Below are 17,575 nucleotides of genomic sequence, written 5' to 3'. Positions count from 1 at the left end.
ACAACGGGAGGCTTTTAACAGATGACGTCCTGATGTTAGCTTTGCTGCTGCTTTTAGCTGTCCCTGTCAGCTGATGCTTTCTAGACATCGTGATTTCCCAAAACTGAATAAATACCACACATAGCAACACAAAACTGCTTTGCTAGCTCAATCATGTTGTAACTAAGATATCTGCCGGAAAAAATATTTTTTTCACGGGCCATTTAGTGAGGTTTTTTTTACATGGCGGCGGAAGCTATATGAACGAACTAACCCTCGTCTGCTGAGTTTTAAAAATGCCGGCTATTTTGTTGCTTTCTGTTTACGTCACATCCCTCCTTGAGTATATCCAATCAGCACCGTAATCCCCAAGCCCCAGCCAGGAGTCTTTCGGGGCCGTTCTGAGTACCTACCCCGAGGCAGGGACTTGTTTAGCCCCTGTAAAAGTTCCGGAACTCTGTCCTTCGGGGGTGGTTCCTGTGGTGGAGACACGCACCAACGGCCCCGGCCCCGTAAAATTACCCCAAAGTTCCTGCGGTGGAAACGGGCCTTTAGACTCCACCGTAGACAACAGCAGCATTTCTCCGACCACGTAGCGAGCCACAAGCTCAAAATCTTAATAGATGACTAATAAATCCTTGAATCTTAATCTTGCAGTAATACAGAAAGATTCTAAAATGAGTTGGGGGCGACCACTTTGGGGTAAATATTAGGGATGCACGATAATATCAACATGTCAACAGTATCTGCCGATAATGGATTTGAAATGAAATGTCAGAACTGCCAACATGCTGATAATATCAGTACATCACTGGTATTGAAACTATCAGAATCAGCCAACATGCTCTTTCTTATTTGTACAATGAATGAATATTACACACTTTGAAAAGTATCCTATCTCCATCTGCTGGTGGTCCCATCATGACAAGAGTACATATGCATAATATGATGTTAATTCCACAACAGAAGAGACTCGATGATCACTAAAATTAGGGAGGGAAAAAGTGGATACATTGGTATCGGTTATTGGTCAAATGAGTTGTTACATATTGGCATATCGAATATCAGCAAAAAATCCAATATTGTGCATCCCTGGTAAGTATTAGGCTAACTGGATTTCTAATTTGCTCTTTTACATGTGCAAATGTGGTCAAGTCTGCACCTGTCACTGGACCATAAGCTGGGGGAGTTCCCACTGACTAGCTTTCATGTCCTGACAGTAAGGCTACTAAAATGTAGCAATTAAAGAAAACACATTACTGGGCAGTTGTGTTTTTTCAGAATTAAGTTGGTAAAGTGTTCATTCAAATTGATAACTTCATCATAGTAAACATGTGCAAACTGTCCTCACACAGGACAACCCAATCTGGTTGGGCTGTCTTTCTAAGTTAGTTGTAGACAAATCAAGACCAACACGTGAACGAGGGCTAACTGCAGTTGGGGAGTTTCTGCTGATTCTTTGGTCTCAAAGAGCGGAAGTGAATTGCTGACAGGTATTATTTCCTAAAAAACACTATTTTCCAATCTAAACACACTGGAGAAGCAAGTAAGGTAGACACTGATTGGAAATGGGTGTCTATTCAATACCAAAAGGAACAAACTTTAAAAAGAGGTGAGAATGAACAGGAGATAGACAGCATAAAGCCTTTCTAGGCAGCAGCATCAGTTCACTAAACCCTAAGCTACAGTAAGCCTGGACTGACAAATATGTTGAACAATCAGAGATTAATGACTTTTTATATGATAAATGGCTTCTAAAGAGCTCTCTGGATATTTCAGTTTCCTTATGATTATACAAACTCATTAAATGTGGGCCCACTGAAGCTAAGTTATGGCAAGTGACACATCTTATTAAACTATATTAAGTTTCATGTATCTGCCACCCACAGTGTTCCTGAAAATGTTAATTCTGTCCTCTTCAGACAAAATTATAGCTCAATATAACATCTGAATTAATCCATTTAAATCCAAATTGTTCTCCACGTCAGTCGCAATCTGAGTCATATGCTGATCAATGCATCTATTTTTTTACTGAACCGGACACAGTGTTCTCTACCAAGAATCCTAATGGGTTCTACAAGGCAGAAAAACTCAGGAGAGAGCTGAAGATTTACTTATCTTTCACTGTTTCTAAAGACATAGAGTATGCTGTAAATGGTATTAAGGTGTGCGTATATGTATGCATCATTTCAGCTCACGGTACAGTACATTCAGGCACTATTGTTTCCTGGTAACAGCTGAGTCAGCGATCCTGCGTCCACCCAAGGCCCAAGGTACAAAGCTATTTCCCATGGCCTCAGCTGTAATATAGAGCACTTTCACTCAGCACTATAGAAATCATTACTGCTGCTGGACACCATAGTACAGCACAGACACACTCACATTTCAGCAAATAGCATCAGATACAACATGAAGACTGCTCTATTATATAACCTCCAACATAGAGTCTAGAAGTTAGCAGTTGCAAAGAGCGTCAGGGATGCAAAGAGCATTACATCAGTCCGGTTGCTATGCTACACAAAGTAGCTCCAGAGCATCAGTAGTAATCAATGAATATTCGAAGCATTGGCCTAAAGGGGGGAGGTTGTTAATAAAGATTTGTTTCCCAAAGGTACTGTGTGTTTTATGCATTGTTTGTGACATAATAACAGCTTGTTGTTTTCTCATCATCGATAAATTACAGACGCACATAAATTCTTATAATAACAGGTTCTGAATCAGAGGCATTGTGCCACAAAACGGAGTGAAAAAGACGTGCAGAAACAGCATACTAGCTCAGACAAATGAGATTTGATTTTATAAGATTCATTGTTTCTATTAACATTTGGTCATGGACTTTCCACGGCGAGATATGACGTGCAAGGTACCCTGGGTGTGTTGGTTGTTGACATTCTGGGATGCCATGTCAACCTCAGCCTGTTAGATGCATTGTCTGTTTTGAAAATACACCTCTGTTTTCACAGGAAATGTACCGTTTGCATACAGTCTCTTTTATAATGAGCTCACTACTGTATGTTGGTACAACACCAGGAATTAACATCTTTTTCCTACAACAACATATGGACATGGTTACGTTTATCCAACACATGCACGTGGTGGGGTTTAGGAAAAAAGAACAGGATTTGGCATCACATTTATACAGGAAGCGAACACCGGCCTCCTGGGTGAAAGACAGTGGTTGTTGGACCCTACCAACACCCATCCCACCCATCCTACTCTTTATCCCCCTTAACTTACATTGTTGTTGTTTCCCCGTGAAGTCATAATGATGGTGACCTGCAGCGTATCATGCTGATGTTAATGGATGGCTTTTTTCGTTGTTTTCTGCAGCAAAAGTCACTGCCCAATCGCTGGTATTTGAGACCTGGTTGTTTCAACACTGAGCCATTAAATGGTCTCAACAACCTCACATTGGAGCCAAAATGGCTCAGATCTGTACTTAAACCCATTAACTATTTACTGTCATACAAATAATTGCAATTAACAAGCAGATTAGTGTAGAATAGGTGAGATTTATTATTGTTGTCAAGCAGTTTGAGAGGAACTTTACTCAAGGTACTCAAGGTTTCTTATAAGCCACTGGCCAGCCTCAGGCTTGTAATAACAATGATAACACTTCCTTCATCATGTGCCTGTCCTGTGGTCATATATGTGGATGCACTGAGCTACAGAACAGTACAGCTGGTTGCTGTATGTCTGACTCCTACTGCTGTATGAGTGCACACTGGATTTCCCATACGCAGGGCTTTATGGCTCTGCAGTGTACAAGTTCCCCTAAGCACCTCATAATGCAAAAAACATTTCTCACGACCAAACAATGGTCACAAATGCATACACAAAGAAATACACTTAACCAAATCTCAGAACCAAGCCACTTTAGGTCTGACCATGATAAGTCTCTTGGGGAAACAGCTAATATGTCGAGAGATCCGGTGCTGCATATGAATGCAGATACATTTTTAAAAAGCTATTATAAAGCTAACTCATCGGCTGCTGATAACCAGTCAGATCTGATATTGCATTTCAGCCAATGGTTTCTGCCTCTCCAGACTGACAATTTACCTGCCACTCAAACATGATTGGTCAATACTAGTCAGACTACATAGGACTACCAGAACGCTTCAGGTACACCCTGGATGGGTTGCCAGACTATCGCAGGGCTGACACATAGAGAAAGACAACCATTCACACTCACATTCACACCTACAGCCAATTAACCTCACCTGTATGTCTTTGGACAGTGGGAGGAAGTCGGAGTACCCAGACAAAACCCAGATGTAAACTCTGCATAGAAGGACTCCCCCACCCCAGGGATCGAACCAAAAACTGTCTTGCTGTGAGGTGACAATGCTAACCACTGCAACACCGTGCCGCCCTATGTCAAAACAGCTGCCCCTGTTCTTTTCTATTTACAACCTCATACCATTTGTGGCTTGGAGCACTCTAGCACCCCTGAACACGCCACTCCATGTCGCTTCATGCCACTGTCCTATTTCCAGCCTGATTTTAAGCTAATGCAGAGGTGGAAAAGGTACTCAGATGTGTTACTTTTGAAAATGTAATAATAACTTCTGTTGCAGCCAGTGGTGTAGTGGAGGGTATATGCAGGTAAATGGGGTATACCCACCTCTTTTTCTGTCTCTTTACAGGACACCCACCTATCAGCCAAAAAGCCATCGGAATGTATAAAAAAGTATACCCACTTCCTCTGCAGTAACCTATCCATCTACCTGGTAGTACACCCACCTCATCAGCTACTATTTCACCACTGGTTGCAGCGCAAGCCTTCCTATTGGTGCCACGGGTGACACTTGACTCATGACATATGACACACCGCTCCGCTGCAGCAGCAGTGTGTTTTCAGCATTAAAGAGTGCTCCTCCCAAACACCTTAAATGCTAACAATCTTTTTCAAATAAGCCAGCTTTGAGGTAACAGCCCCATAAACACACTCAAGTCAAATTCTGTTGCACAGTTCCAAAGATGGGTAAAGTGAGTCGATGTGGGTTTACCCTCAACTGACTCTCTGGACACAACACATTAATTTCGTCACACTCAGAATCACATAAACACAGAGAAACAACTACATCAGACACATCACAAGGGAGTGCTTTGGATCTTTTAATGGCAGCACAATTAAATCAGGCTGAAAGCCAAGAAAATGTTTTTCAGGCCTCCATCGTTTCAGAGCACAACACGTGTCCTCTGCTGTCAAAAAGCTCCCTTTTATAGTGTGCATAAGGGAAAAATCAATTTGAACATATCAGAAGAGTTGAGCAACTGTCAAACGTGAGCTAATTAAAATGAGCAGACAGCCTACTCACAAAAACACACACTGTTCATGTGTGTGTGGACCTGTCTTTCATGTGTACATACTGTACATGTTAAAATCTCCTTAGCTGTCTCTCCAAAGTGTTGCTGTTGTGAGACTGACTCTCTCTATTTTCACTTCAGTTTCTCAAAGGTGTGAATGTGTGTGTGAGTGTGTGTAAGTGTGTGTGTATCTTGGCCCTGAACACACCTTTGCGTACCTATGTAACCCACACACCCTGGAGAGTTGCATCACCCACGTTTCCCAGCATACAAACACACACAGATGAGTACATATCGCCCTCACTCTCTGACAACTATTGCTACGGCCAGTAAATCCCAATGAGCCCTGTGTGTGTGTGTGTGTGTGTGTGTGTGTGTGAGAGATGGTAAGTCTGGCCTCTAAACTGGGTCTAAGCTTAGTTGAGCTCTTGAGACTTTGTGTGGGTGAATTTGCCTTGTGTCTCCTTTCTGTACATTAAGCCAAGGTCATCTTTGACTGTTGCTCAGCACTAACAGTCTAAACCAAAGCTTGCAAGTATGTGAACACACAATTTGAGTCTATGGGAACATTTAATGTATGTGAATTTAGCAAACAAATACACTGGATGAAGAACCAGGTTCTAACCAGGTTGGAGGAAAGGCTTAGAGGCAAGGGAGGGTAAAGAACAGTGGAGTATATTATAAAAACTATCTCTGAATTTTTCTTGGTTCCAAATCAGTAAACAATGCATTTTGTAAAGAAAAATGACCTATAGTTAAGTATCACAACAAGTGAATTCAACTAGCATACTGTCACATGCCATGGGAAGGACGATTCTAAGATTTTATATATTAATTTTCAAGAGACATTGAAACAAATCCCTTGGGAGTTTTCAAGACCATGTCAGATAATCCTAAATTAAGGTCCATTTGTTTTTGCTAGATTTTTCCAGAGCCTTTAACTAAATCTCATGGTCTCGCCCGGCGGATGGAATTTCCCCATTTGTCATGGAGAGGGCTCAAGCATCAACATGTGATCCATTAAACTTAAATGACATGATAACAGGTGTTTGTAAATGTAAGGACTGTCATAACTCCTGTCTGAGCAATTAAGCAATCTCCATCCACTGATGAAGACTGAGATGCAGTTAAAAAGGGCTAACCTGTGCTCACCATCCAATATGGCCTGTTTCCTGGGTTTTGTACCCACAATTGTGTCCATTGTGTCTACGAGTAAGGGCTTACCACATAAATTATACATAAATAATACCAAACGTTTGACTCTGATTCTGAGCGAAAATAGCTACTTCCTGGGCCACTTGCCAGCTAACCACACTAGCTGCCTCCTTATCTGCACATACCTGTATGTTTGCATGTATGAGGTTGTGGTAGAGCATGGACATGGTGCTTGTGCAAAGTTTTGTTCTGGATTATAAGTGTTCAGGTTGTTTTCAAATTCAGCAAGGAATGACATTTTACCAGCAACGTTTATCTGGTGAATTTTGGGATGTGACACAGCCAAACAGTTGCATCTGAACAAACCACAAAGACTACAGCCAACAGCCAAGGAGCACATACCTTCTGCACCTGTATGAGAGGAAGAATTCCTCTTACCAGCAGGTGGCGGTAGTTTGTATTCGTCACTGAAAAAGGGAATCCAGACAACCGACAGGCCATATTTATGACAATAGTTAGCCAGTTAGCACATTAACAACACAACTCGATGTTGGAAGAATAAATGATGCATACTGTGCACATGCAAACAGTAATGCAAACAATTATGAACCATTTCTGCCAAAAAGCTCAATGCCTAAAAAAATAAACGTTCTCTTTTTGTGCACTGAGCGGAACTGCTTATCAGAGGGATCACCATCGGGCTGAATTGGTCGAAAAACAGCTGACAAGGACTGACTGATGCCAACGGTGCAGGATACCAGGGAGACAGATACTCACCGACAGAGACGCCCAACCACTGGCTTGGGCCCTAAGGCAGATAATTTATTACTTTGAGATGCTACAGTGTTACATGTTGGTAGTTGACTGCAATGTTTGTATTGTTACTAAACCTATGGCTTATTAGCTAGCAGATATTATATGAGTTTTGTGCTGGTGGGCTGCGCTGCCATTGTCATATTATTTAGGCTACTTATTATTTTATTTAAGAAAAAAAAACAAAAATATAGCCTTTGTCTCAGATCGGGTTTGGGATTTCAAATTCAGCAGTACCAGGTGGTTTCAACTGGGTCAGGTAGGAAAGGTACGGGTTTGGGGCTGGGTTCAGGTCTTAGTTTTATGCCCATGCAGAACTCTAGGTTGTGGGTCTCTGTTGATTTAGTGTGTTAGAAGCTAAAGAAGTATAACTATAATAAATATGTATGAACTGAGAAATAAAATAGCCTCATATCCATTATTTCAAAGCCGGATGACACTGACTCAATCAGCCCAGGTGATTCTAAACCAACATTCCAGCATAACTTGATGTGAATTTATGAATGTTGTCCTGTATGGGTCATGAATGAGTTATGAATTGAAATACAAGATAAGAGTTACCCTGTGCCTACCGTTGTACAGACTCTGGTGGTGGGGGGACATCTCCTCTCCTGCCATCCTCCTCTGACCCCCGTCCCTGCCAGGGGAGCCACTGCTATACCTCCCCTTGTCGTGCTCCATCCCAGAGCTGTGCTGATAGTGATGGTGGTGCCGTATAGACTCTGGACTACCCACAATCACCCGCCCCTTTCTCAGGTGCTCAGGCGTCCCCATCGCTGTCGGCTTGGCCTCAGGACTCCCACAGCCTGCCCCTGCCATGTTAACTGGCCGGTGTCTCTGACTCAGCTCTGGGCTGGACTTGGCTGTTCCCTTCCCACAGCCTGCTGATGCCTGCCCTGACATCAATAGCTGTTTCTGGGCTAGTAGGTCAGAGCTGCAGGGTTTGGGGTGGGAGTCACATGGTTGCCTGGTGGGAGACTTGCTGTGTTTGTCTGGGCTGTGTCCCCGAAGACCACGAGGGTCCAGGTTGGTGAGGGACCCCCCGCGGGGGCGACAGGCCTGGGGGAAGGTATGGTACTCTGGGGTGGAGCTGTGCCTCCTGCCTGTGGATTCACACACATCTCCTGGTTTGTGGGGGTGCTCTGCAGAGACACATCTTGATCCAGGGCTGTGGTTGGAGCCCAGGGGAGGGGGTTTGAGGTGTGGGTTATCTGGGCTATCTGTACTCCCCGCACTGGAGGTGCTGCTCCCGTCGCCAACGTCCCGCAGTAGTCCAGGTGCTGGGACACCTCCAGCAAGCTGAGACAAGCTGCTCTGACTGTCTATAGAGCTCCTACGGCCAGGAACCCCATGACTGCCCACACCTCCACCTCCTCCCCCTCCAGCCACAGCCACAGCCCTCTCCTCCTCCAGCATGAGGCACACCTCCTTGAGCTCCATGTTCTCCCGGATGACCTCCACCTGCCGCTGCTCCAGTTCCTTCAGCTTCTGCAGGTAGATGGCCACCTCCTTTCTCATCAGGCCTGCACTGTAGCGGCCCAAGCGCTGCCACTCCCGCGACACCCGCTTCCCCTTCTGCCGGTCGTCATCCAGGAAGCAGCACAGGTCCCGCAGCTCCTGGTTGTCCTCCTGCAGTTTCTGGTTCACGTCCTGGTTTACACAGACACACACAGGAACAGAAACACACACACAAAGAGCAGCACAGTGAGGGATTACATGCATGCTCCTGCTGGGATTGATCATTTGATGAGTGAAAAGCGTGTTCCCATCATGCAGTTGTGTGTGTGCTAGTGTGTGAAGTGATTCTTGTAGAGCTGAACTGACGAGTTGATGGACAAAAAATGAATGTGCAACCAGGGGTGTAGCACTAAACTCTGAATCCTATGCATAAGCAGTCTCTTTGGGCCCCCACCCTTCCTTTCTTGATCCATGTCCCTTTCACGTACCTTTTGATTTTTCTTTTTTTCTTTGTGGAACCCTAATTTTCCTTTGTTGATGATAGACATGACAGTCTACTATTTTTTCTGACAATTTTAATTCAGGTGCGCCACTAATTACAACTGCAAACAAAACCAAACTTGTCATGCCAGGCTTGCCTTTTTCACCATTTTCTGACATTTTGTAGACAAAACCTTTCTCAGTTCAGACGAATTAACGATGAACTTGGACTGCAACCATCAATTATTTTCATTATCAGTTGGTCATTACTTATTTATTATTGAATAACTGATTAATTGTTTGGTGTCAAGAGATAGGGAGAAAAATCTCTTGTTTTTTTCAAACAGCAGTCAAAACCCCAAAGGTCATCAATTAATTACAACACGTTCTCATCCCAAGTTTTCACATATCGCCGCTTTGTCAGTGGACTTCCACGTCTATGTGCACATGGTTAATTTTAGAATAAAACAACAAGATTTGGCTCTACACTCATACGGAAAGTGAACACTGGGCTCCTGGGTGAAGGTTCAGGGCCAGTTGGACACATCCACCTCCCTTTCTGCCTGCCCTACAGGGACTTTCCAGCTCCTTATGTTACATTATTAGCAGCAGCATTTCAAACTGTCACCATCTAGCAGCATATCATACCACCGTGGTAACATGTATCATTTGGGTAGGTGCCGTCTGGACAACCTGCAACATACCATAACACTGCGACAGGTTCTGACGCTGCCAGGCGGTGTATCATACCTCAGCGAAAGGTGGCGCTGAAATCACTGACAGAGTGGCGGTATTTATTATGATACAGGGGCAGGGAAAAATTGATACAACATCGTATCACGATATTTTGTGTGGTAATATCAATACACGCCAACAAGTATCCACTTCTTTAATAACTAAAATTAATAATATTGCAAATACAAATTAAGGTTTGGGGAGCTGACTAGATTCATAAAATGCTTTGCCTTTTCAGTCCACTGAAAACATTTTGCTGCAATAAAAATGATTGAAGTGAGATGGACAAACTGAAAATTTTATCTTATTAGATAACACAGACACTGACAAAGTTCCCTCTGGGGATAAATTCTCATCTGAAAAAAGGATAATAAATTGCTTTTTATATCGTAATATATGTTATTGGAATACTCAACATATTGCAAATGGGAATAATGTTGTATTGTGACTTAAGTTAAGTTAAGGGCCTTTGGTGATTTCCACTCCTGTCATATAGCCTAGGCCTACAATAAAACAGTGAAAAGCAGCAAATTTTCCATCAGAGAAGCCAGAACCAGAAAATAGGTGGAATTTTTGCTTGAAAAATGACTGAGATAATTAATCCATCATAATTATGGTATAGGTGTTAAATATTCTGTCAATCAACTCGGTCAATCGACTTTTGTTAAACAACAATACGATATAGAACTGACAATATTCTTAACACAATCATTGTTTAGTTTACTCATGTCTAACTGATAGCTACACCAGCAAACATTTCACTATTTTTGGACCAAAACAGGCTAAATTTTTATATGCTATTGGAAAGGCATTTAATCCTTAATACAGTTTATATTATGAATATAATGAGCATTAATTGCATCATCCCATGCAGTATTCTGTTTATCCCATATGCAACAGGTTTTATGATTTAAGAATTATTTAGTGACCATTCTGGCCCTGATGACAATCTTTTAAGTGACCATATGTCAGAAGGCTTCCTCTCTTACTTATTCTGTAGCCTACAGATCCAAGATCAGCATGCTTATTATAACCTACACACCTGTGTAAAACCCCACGGACCTGGTACAGCCTGGGTCCCCGGGGTCCCCCACCCATCTCACCTTTAAACTCCGTATTTCGTTGAGGTGCTGCTGGAGTCTCCGGTTCACCTCCCGCATCAGATTGCCGTGCTCCACGATGGCGCTCCTCTTCCCCGCCTCTGCCCTCCGCAGCCGCCGCACCAGCTCCTCCTTGCCCCACTTCAGCAGCTCCTCGTCGTTTAATTTGGAGATGTCGTCCGCCGGACTCTCTGCGCTTTTGGACAGCTGCTGCGGCGGCTGCTGCTGAGCGCCCTTCTCCATCCTTTTAAACTACACTGGAGGTTGGCAGGGAAAAAAAGTACTGTGTTTGGTGAATTTAAGAGAACAAGACACCAAACTAAGCCCCAAAATACACCCGGGACAACTCTGATCCAACGCTACTCGGGTTCCCCCCACCCACCCTTCTTATGTCCGTGGAATTACATCGCTTTCCTTTAGGCTGTGCCTCTCTCCCACGCCCATGCTGCAGCTCCGATATCCGCCCGGTGCTCTGCTGCTATATCCCTGCTGTTAGAGCATCAGTCTGCATGCTGCTGTGTCTCCAGCTGAGCCCTTGGACGGCTTGGCGGGGCGGTTTCTCTCCAGGTGCATGCCGGCCGCCTTGCGCACTCCCGCTGCTCAGTGCGCACTACCGCTGTCCGACCGCCGGGGAGGAGGACAGGAGGAGGAGGACTGCAAGGGGAGGTTGCAGGTGCATAGCCGGAGAACCAGGATGGTAAGGTGCGTTAGTGTGGAGAACAGACTCTCTCCTCTCGCTCCTTCATCCGCTCTCTCTCCAAACGCCTCTTTGTCTTGTTGCGCCATCTGCTGTACTTGTAAGGTATCAGGCCATGACTGCTCTACCTGTTCAAGGTGAGATTTCCATTTTGTAAATTTACTTCATAATGAGGACACTGTTGGCAGAACAGTCTACAGTAGGCCCTATATATCGTGTATGAATAGAATGTGATCTCTTAAGAAACACAAACGCCAATAGAGGAACGAGGTCTGCTTATAGGCTATTACTGTTATTTATACTATATACAGAGATGGGCACAAATGCATCAAAAAGTATCTTGTTACAAATTACAAATACTTAATTCAACCTCAAATGAATCATAATAAAATAGGAAATACTGCTATGAGAAAAATGTATTCAGCTGAAAAAAAGTAGTTTGTAAGTTGAAAATAAATAAATTTCGATACAAGTCGATATTGGATATCACATTCTAAGCATTTACTAGCCTTAATATGGGTATGACCTTAACCCTTCTAAACTGAAAAGATGAGCTCTGCTAATTTCCCTCATCAGATTTGAAGTGGCCAATCAGGATATGTTAAAGGTGGCAAACTGAGGGGTGCAGGCTGGCTGAGTGAACAGCCAATTGAAATGCAGCTGAGAGACTGAACAGTGAGGCCCTGGGGATGCACTGCTTCTTTTATGTGACAATAAGACCAGGCATTTAGCAAATGCCTAAGAGCGATAAATATAAGTGCTGTTGAGGAGGTACGTTTCTAAAATCTCCAATTTTTCAATCCAACTGAATGAGTGCAAAAGACACAAAACAGTGCAAAAACAGTGGAGTATAGAGTACAGAATAGTAGAGGAGAAAGAGAAGCTCCCCTCTTTCAAACCTAAAAAAAATATTATCCTTTGTGTATCCCTTATCAGTGTAGTCCAGGAGAACACAAATTAAATACATGCCCTATAATTCTAGGGATGCATGATAATACAAGCACATCGTCAGTATCGAGTGATATTGGCTTTAAAATTGACTAAAATTAAATGAATTATCGGAATGAGCCAACACGCTTTTTCTTATTTTGCACACTGAATGTATAATACATATATAGACAAGCATTCTATCTCATGTCTCCATCTGCTGGTGGGCCATCACCATAAGAGTATGCATGCATAATATGATGTTAATTTCACTACAGAGGAGACTTTATGATCACTAAAATTAGGTGGGGAAAAAAGTATATATTTTAATGTCAGTATCGGTTATCAGCCAAATAAGTTGTTATATATGGGATATTGGCAAAAAAAAAATCAATATCATGTATGCCTACATGATTCACTTACATTAAAGGTCCAGTGTGTACGATTCATGTGCCATCAGGGTAGGCAAAGTAGGCAGTGCCTACCCTATCACCCTTGTACATCACATTTTCCAGACCATATTATTTCATGAAATACATTTTTGTGTGTAATATTACTGTTTATTCTTGTGATTTCTATCTTTCATTTGTGTGTTAATGTGTTAATTCAGTAGTTTAGATGTTGAGAAATTTAGCAGTTGCACATCGAGTACAAAAATAATTGGGAGAAAGACATTGCTTTTAATCCCCATTCATTGTGAATGCAACCAAAAAGCATGTTGCACATACGCACATGGATCATGCATTCAGCAACACTGACGTCAAAAAGCAGAACTCTTCTGTGCCTTTTTACGTAAACATGCTAGAAATGCACTTTATAACATATAATATGTACAATAGAGATTCTAGGGGTGGGCGATATGGCTGAAAAGTATATCAGGATATAGCTGGTTCATATTGATTGATAACGATAATTATCGATTTTTTTTTATAACCTATTTAAAATAAGGATGAGGAGAAAAATACATTTCAACACATTTATTTTAAACTCAATAGCTTTCTTCTGATTTCAGTCACAGTCATCAGATCAATTCAAACCAACATGAATTGAATTAATTTTAATTCTAACGAGCCATTTTACTTTCACTGTAACAGTGCTGGTATGCTGAACAAGATCTGAATGATGAGAATCTGAATCTGCACACTGCCTTTGAATCGTCCCCCTCTTGAAGTCGAATCTTTTAATCCTCTCTCTCTACAAATCTTTATTGTATTCTTTCCATATTTCGCCCACTTGTTAGCGAAATAGCTAATCGCGCAATTTAAATGTGAAAAGTCTCATTGACTGACCTGTCACCTGTGTTTATGCGGAGAAGGAGAGGGGCGGAGGGAGCGGAGCTGTGGAAACATCCTGCAGTCCGACATACTATCATGCGCTTAAATTAGGCTACTTATTAGACGGATACATAGAGAAAGGCAACGTTTAGAGAGCAAGCCCAAAAAGGAACTCCACTTTAGAAACAAGCCCAAAAAAATGCAACTCGCAACTACCCATATTTGTCAGCAACTTTACAAAAAAAAGTGCCCAAAGTTGCGGCTTATAAGCGCAACCAAACCTGACGTTGTTAGCTCGCCAGGCTGCCCGCCAGGCTCACGGGCTGCTTGCTAGGCTAAAACATCGCTCTCACTCACGGAGAAGAGTAGGAACGTTAGCGTTAGCTCCCGGTGTTAGCACTAGCCGGGATCCGAGTCAGCTAGAGCCCGCCAGGCTGCCCGCCTGGCTCGCGGGCTGCTCAAGCCCCGGACATTAACCCATCCCGGTGTTTCCTCCGCAGCCTCCACTTCACCCAGCTTCACTCAGCTGCCCGATAAACCCGCTGCTTCTTCCCACTTTAACCTGAAGCGATGTTTTAGCTTAGCGGGCAGCCCACGAGCCAGCTGCAGGCTAGGCTAAAACATCACACTCACGGAGAAGAGGAGGAACGTTAGCGTTAGCTCCTGGTGTTAGCACTAGCCGAGTCAGCTGCCACCGGCTACTGGAGTAACTTACAGCTATGGAGCGCTTCTATCAGCTCTTCTAGTCACTGAGCCTCGCCTCCATCTCAGCAAATATATTACAAAAATGTAGCCTCGCGGGGAGGCTACATTTTACAATGCTAATTGAAAATGTTAGCTGGGCTGCCAGGCTAACTTACTCACTTAACACAACCGTAACGCCTGACCCATTGCTGGGACCGAGCCGCTAATAACTCAAGCTCCAGACATTAACCCATTCCGGTGTTTCCTCTGCAGCCTCCACTTCACCCAGCTTCACTCAGCTGCCCGATAAACCTGCTGCTTCTTCCCACATTAACCTGAATAACAAACCAGGGCTCGGTGCTCCGGTTGGATCCAAACACAGAGCCGGGGCTAGTTGGGAAGCTAGCGGAGGCTAACTGGCTGTGGGAGGTGGGGATTCACATGAACGTACACGAACGTGCAGCCGGACCGGCTTGTAAACAATGGGCTGGAGATCAACACAGACAGAGGGTGTGTGAGGTCATGCTATACTCCAGATGCAATTACACCTCTAATTCTTCACATAGTAATTTTTTAATTCCTTCAATCTAGAAATGATGAATTTTGCTTATTGCTCCTTTAAAAGTGATGAAATATTTCATGAGAAATGCTGAACAGTAAGTTATGAAGTTAATCACTATTGTGTTACAGTAGTGTTTGAAGAATTTTGATGTGATTTTATTATGGCCATAAGAGACAGGAACTCAGACATAACCCAGAGAGTAATAGCCTTGTTTCTGCACAGGCTAGGTTTTTGAGATTCCCTAGAGAAAACCCCTAGATTTGGATGTGGATTCAGATTCTCCTTGGCGAAAGAGATGGCGAGCCAACTGTGAAACTGAGGATCTCCTCATCCGAGGAGCTGGAGTGACATCACCCTTGCCCCAAGGAGGAAACCCCCATTCCCGTCTTTTCCCCTTTCACCTCTGTGGTATGACTAAAGGTCACACCTCACTACCTGATTTGACTGATATAAAAAGCGCTTGACTGAAATTGACTGTCTGACTGATGTTAGCTGAACTGAACTTAAAGGAACGGAACAAAGGAACATTGAACTCTTTTTCAATTAAAGGGACATTTTCTGTTATTTAAAGTGAACTGTGCAATTTTATGTGATTTGCCTTACCTGTTCAAAAGGGTGAAATATTGTTGATTTGTTGCATTGAATGCACTTACGAGTCTCAACCGGTTGAGTGAAGCTAGAGTGTTGGTTTAAACATTTTATTTTGTTATTTTTCCAAAGTGCCTTTAATATAATTTTATACATTATATTTAATACATCATCTGGCTCCAGCTACTTATTGTGTCTGTCATTCTCTCTTTAAATCCCTCCTACGAATCTAGACACTGGTCCTAACTATTTAACTACTCTGTGTACCCTATCAGAAGTGGGTTACAGTTGCATTCTGATACTGAACATGTTACTAGTGCTTGGTAGTTACATTTCAGAAGCAGTTATTTTATATATATTTATATATATATCTTGTACAGTATGTGAATCCTGTGTCATCGTTGATGAGAACTGGCATAAAGTGAAAGAGGAAACTGCATGAGGTTTAATCTGGTCTTGCACCCCTGAATTCAAAGCTTCTCACTTTTAACATAATGACTAGAATGTGATAATATCACTTTGTACCGAAATGTATTTTTGTATTTTCAACTTAACAAATTACTTTTATTTTAATCAAATACATTTCCATACCAGTATTCTGTATATTATTTTGATACACTTGATGAGTAAGTATTTGTATTTTGTAAAAAGATATTTTTTGATGTATTTACCCATCCCTACCATATGTGCAGCATGCAGTATTTGTTTTACAGTCCTTCTTTAAGGGGCATTGGCATCACTTCCATTTGCCTGCCCCAGCTGCAGCCTCAGGTGGATCAGGACCAGAAAAACTCAGGTCTACAACCTGCTGGGCACTGACACTTGCACTGACACAGGCTTCATCAAAGAGAGAACTAGGGGTACTGTCATCTGCAGAACCTTCATAGCTGACAAGACTACTGATGCTCACTGTGTTCCCCATTAGTAAACAATGCTTTGAGGAAGTGTCTGTTTTTTTTTTTGTTTTTTAGAATTTTGTCTTTGAACACGAGTCATGTCTTGGGTCTTGGCAGGGACAAGCCCAAGACAGTTTTTTGTTTTGTCTGAGTTCAATCAGTAGCACATATACACTCACCAACCACTTTATTAGGTACACCTGTTTAAGTGCTCTTTAACGCAAATAGCTAATCAGCCAATCACATGGCAGCAACCCAATGCATTTAGGCATGTATACATGCTCAAGACGACCTGCTGTCACCTTGAGTTCAATCAGAACGGGAGAGAAAGGTCATTTAAGTGACTTTGAAGGTGGCATGGTTGTTGGTGCCAGATGGGCTGGTCTGAGTATTTCAGAAACTGCTGATCTACTGGGATTTTCATGAAAAACCATCTCTAGGGTTTACAGAGGATGGTCTGAAAAAGAGAAAATATCCAATGAGCGGCAGTTCTCTGGGTGAAAATGCCTTGTTGATGCCTGAGGTCAGAGAAGAATGGCCAGACTGGTTCAAGATGATAGAGAGGCAACAGTAACTAAAATAACCACTCGTTAAAACCAAGGTATGCAGGAGACCATCTCTGAATGAGCAACACGTTGAATCTTGCAGCAGATGGGCTACAGCAGTAGAAGACCACACCAGGTGCCACTCCTGTCAGCAGGAGACTGAGGCAACAGTTCACACAAGTTCACAAAAACTGGACAATGGAAGATTGGAAAAACGTTGTCTGGTCTGTTGAGTCTCGATTTCTGCTGTGACATTTAAATTGAGGGTCAGAATTTGGTGTAAACAACATCAATCAATCAATCAATCAATTTTATTTATAAAGCCCAATATCACACATCAAAATTTGCCTCACAGGGCTTTACAGCATA

General features: G+C 42.7%; 1 protein-coding gene across 2 annotated transcripts in view; it reads right to left on the bottom strand.

Annotated features, from left to right (window-relative positions):
• The window catches only part of ccdc85a (coiled-coil domain containing 85A), a 58,378-nt gene extending 46,788 nt beyond the window's left edge, over positions 1-11,590 (bottom strand). Inside the window, exons 1-2 of one of the 2 annotated variants that reach the window (XR_007571723.1) lie at positions 11,037-11,590; positions 7,822-8,910 (exon numbers count right to left, since the gene is read on the bottom strand). Coding sequence is in view for 1 of the 2 variants with exons in the window: in XM_050070951.1 (XP_049926908.1) it covers positions 7,833-8,910; positions 11,037-11,276 (1,318 nt within the window). In the remaining variant the exon portion in view is untranslated. The remainder of the gene's footprint in view (positions 1-7,821; positions 8,911-11,036) is intronic. The other variant, XM_050070951.1, reaches the window with a different exon arrangement.
• Positions 11,591-17,575: the final 5,985 nt, after the last annotated feature.

The sequence above is a fragment of the Epinephelus moara genome, chromosome 19, assembly GCF_006386435.1.
Source record: "Epinephelus moara isolate mb chromosome 19, YSFRI_EMoa_1.0, whole genome shotgun sequence".
Taxonomy (NCBI): domain Eukaryota; kingdom Metazoa; phylum Chordata; class Actinopteri; order Perciformes; family Serranidae; genus Epinephelus; species Epinephelus moara.
This window is presented reverse-complemented; position numbering and strand designations above follow the sequence as displayed.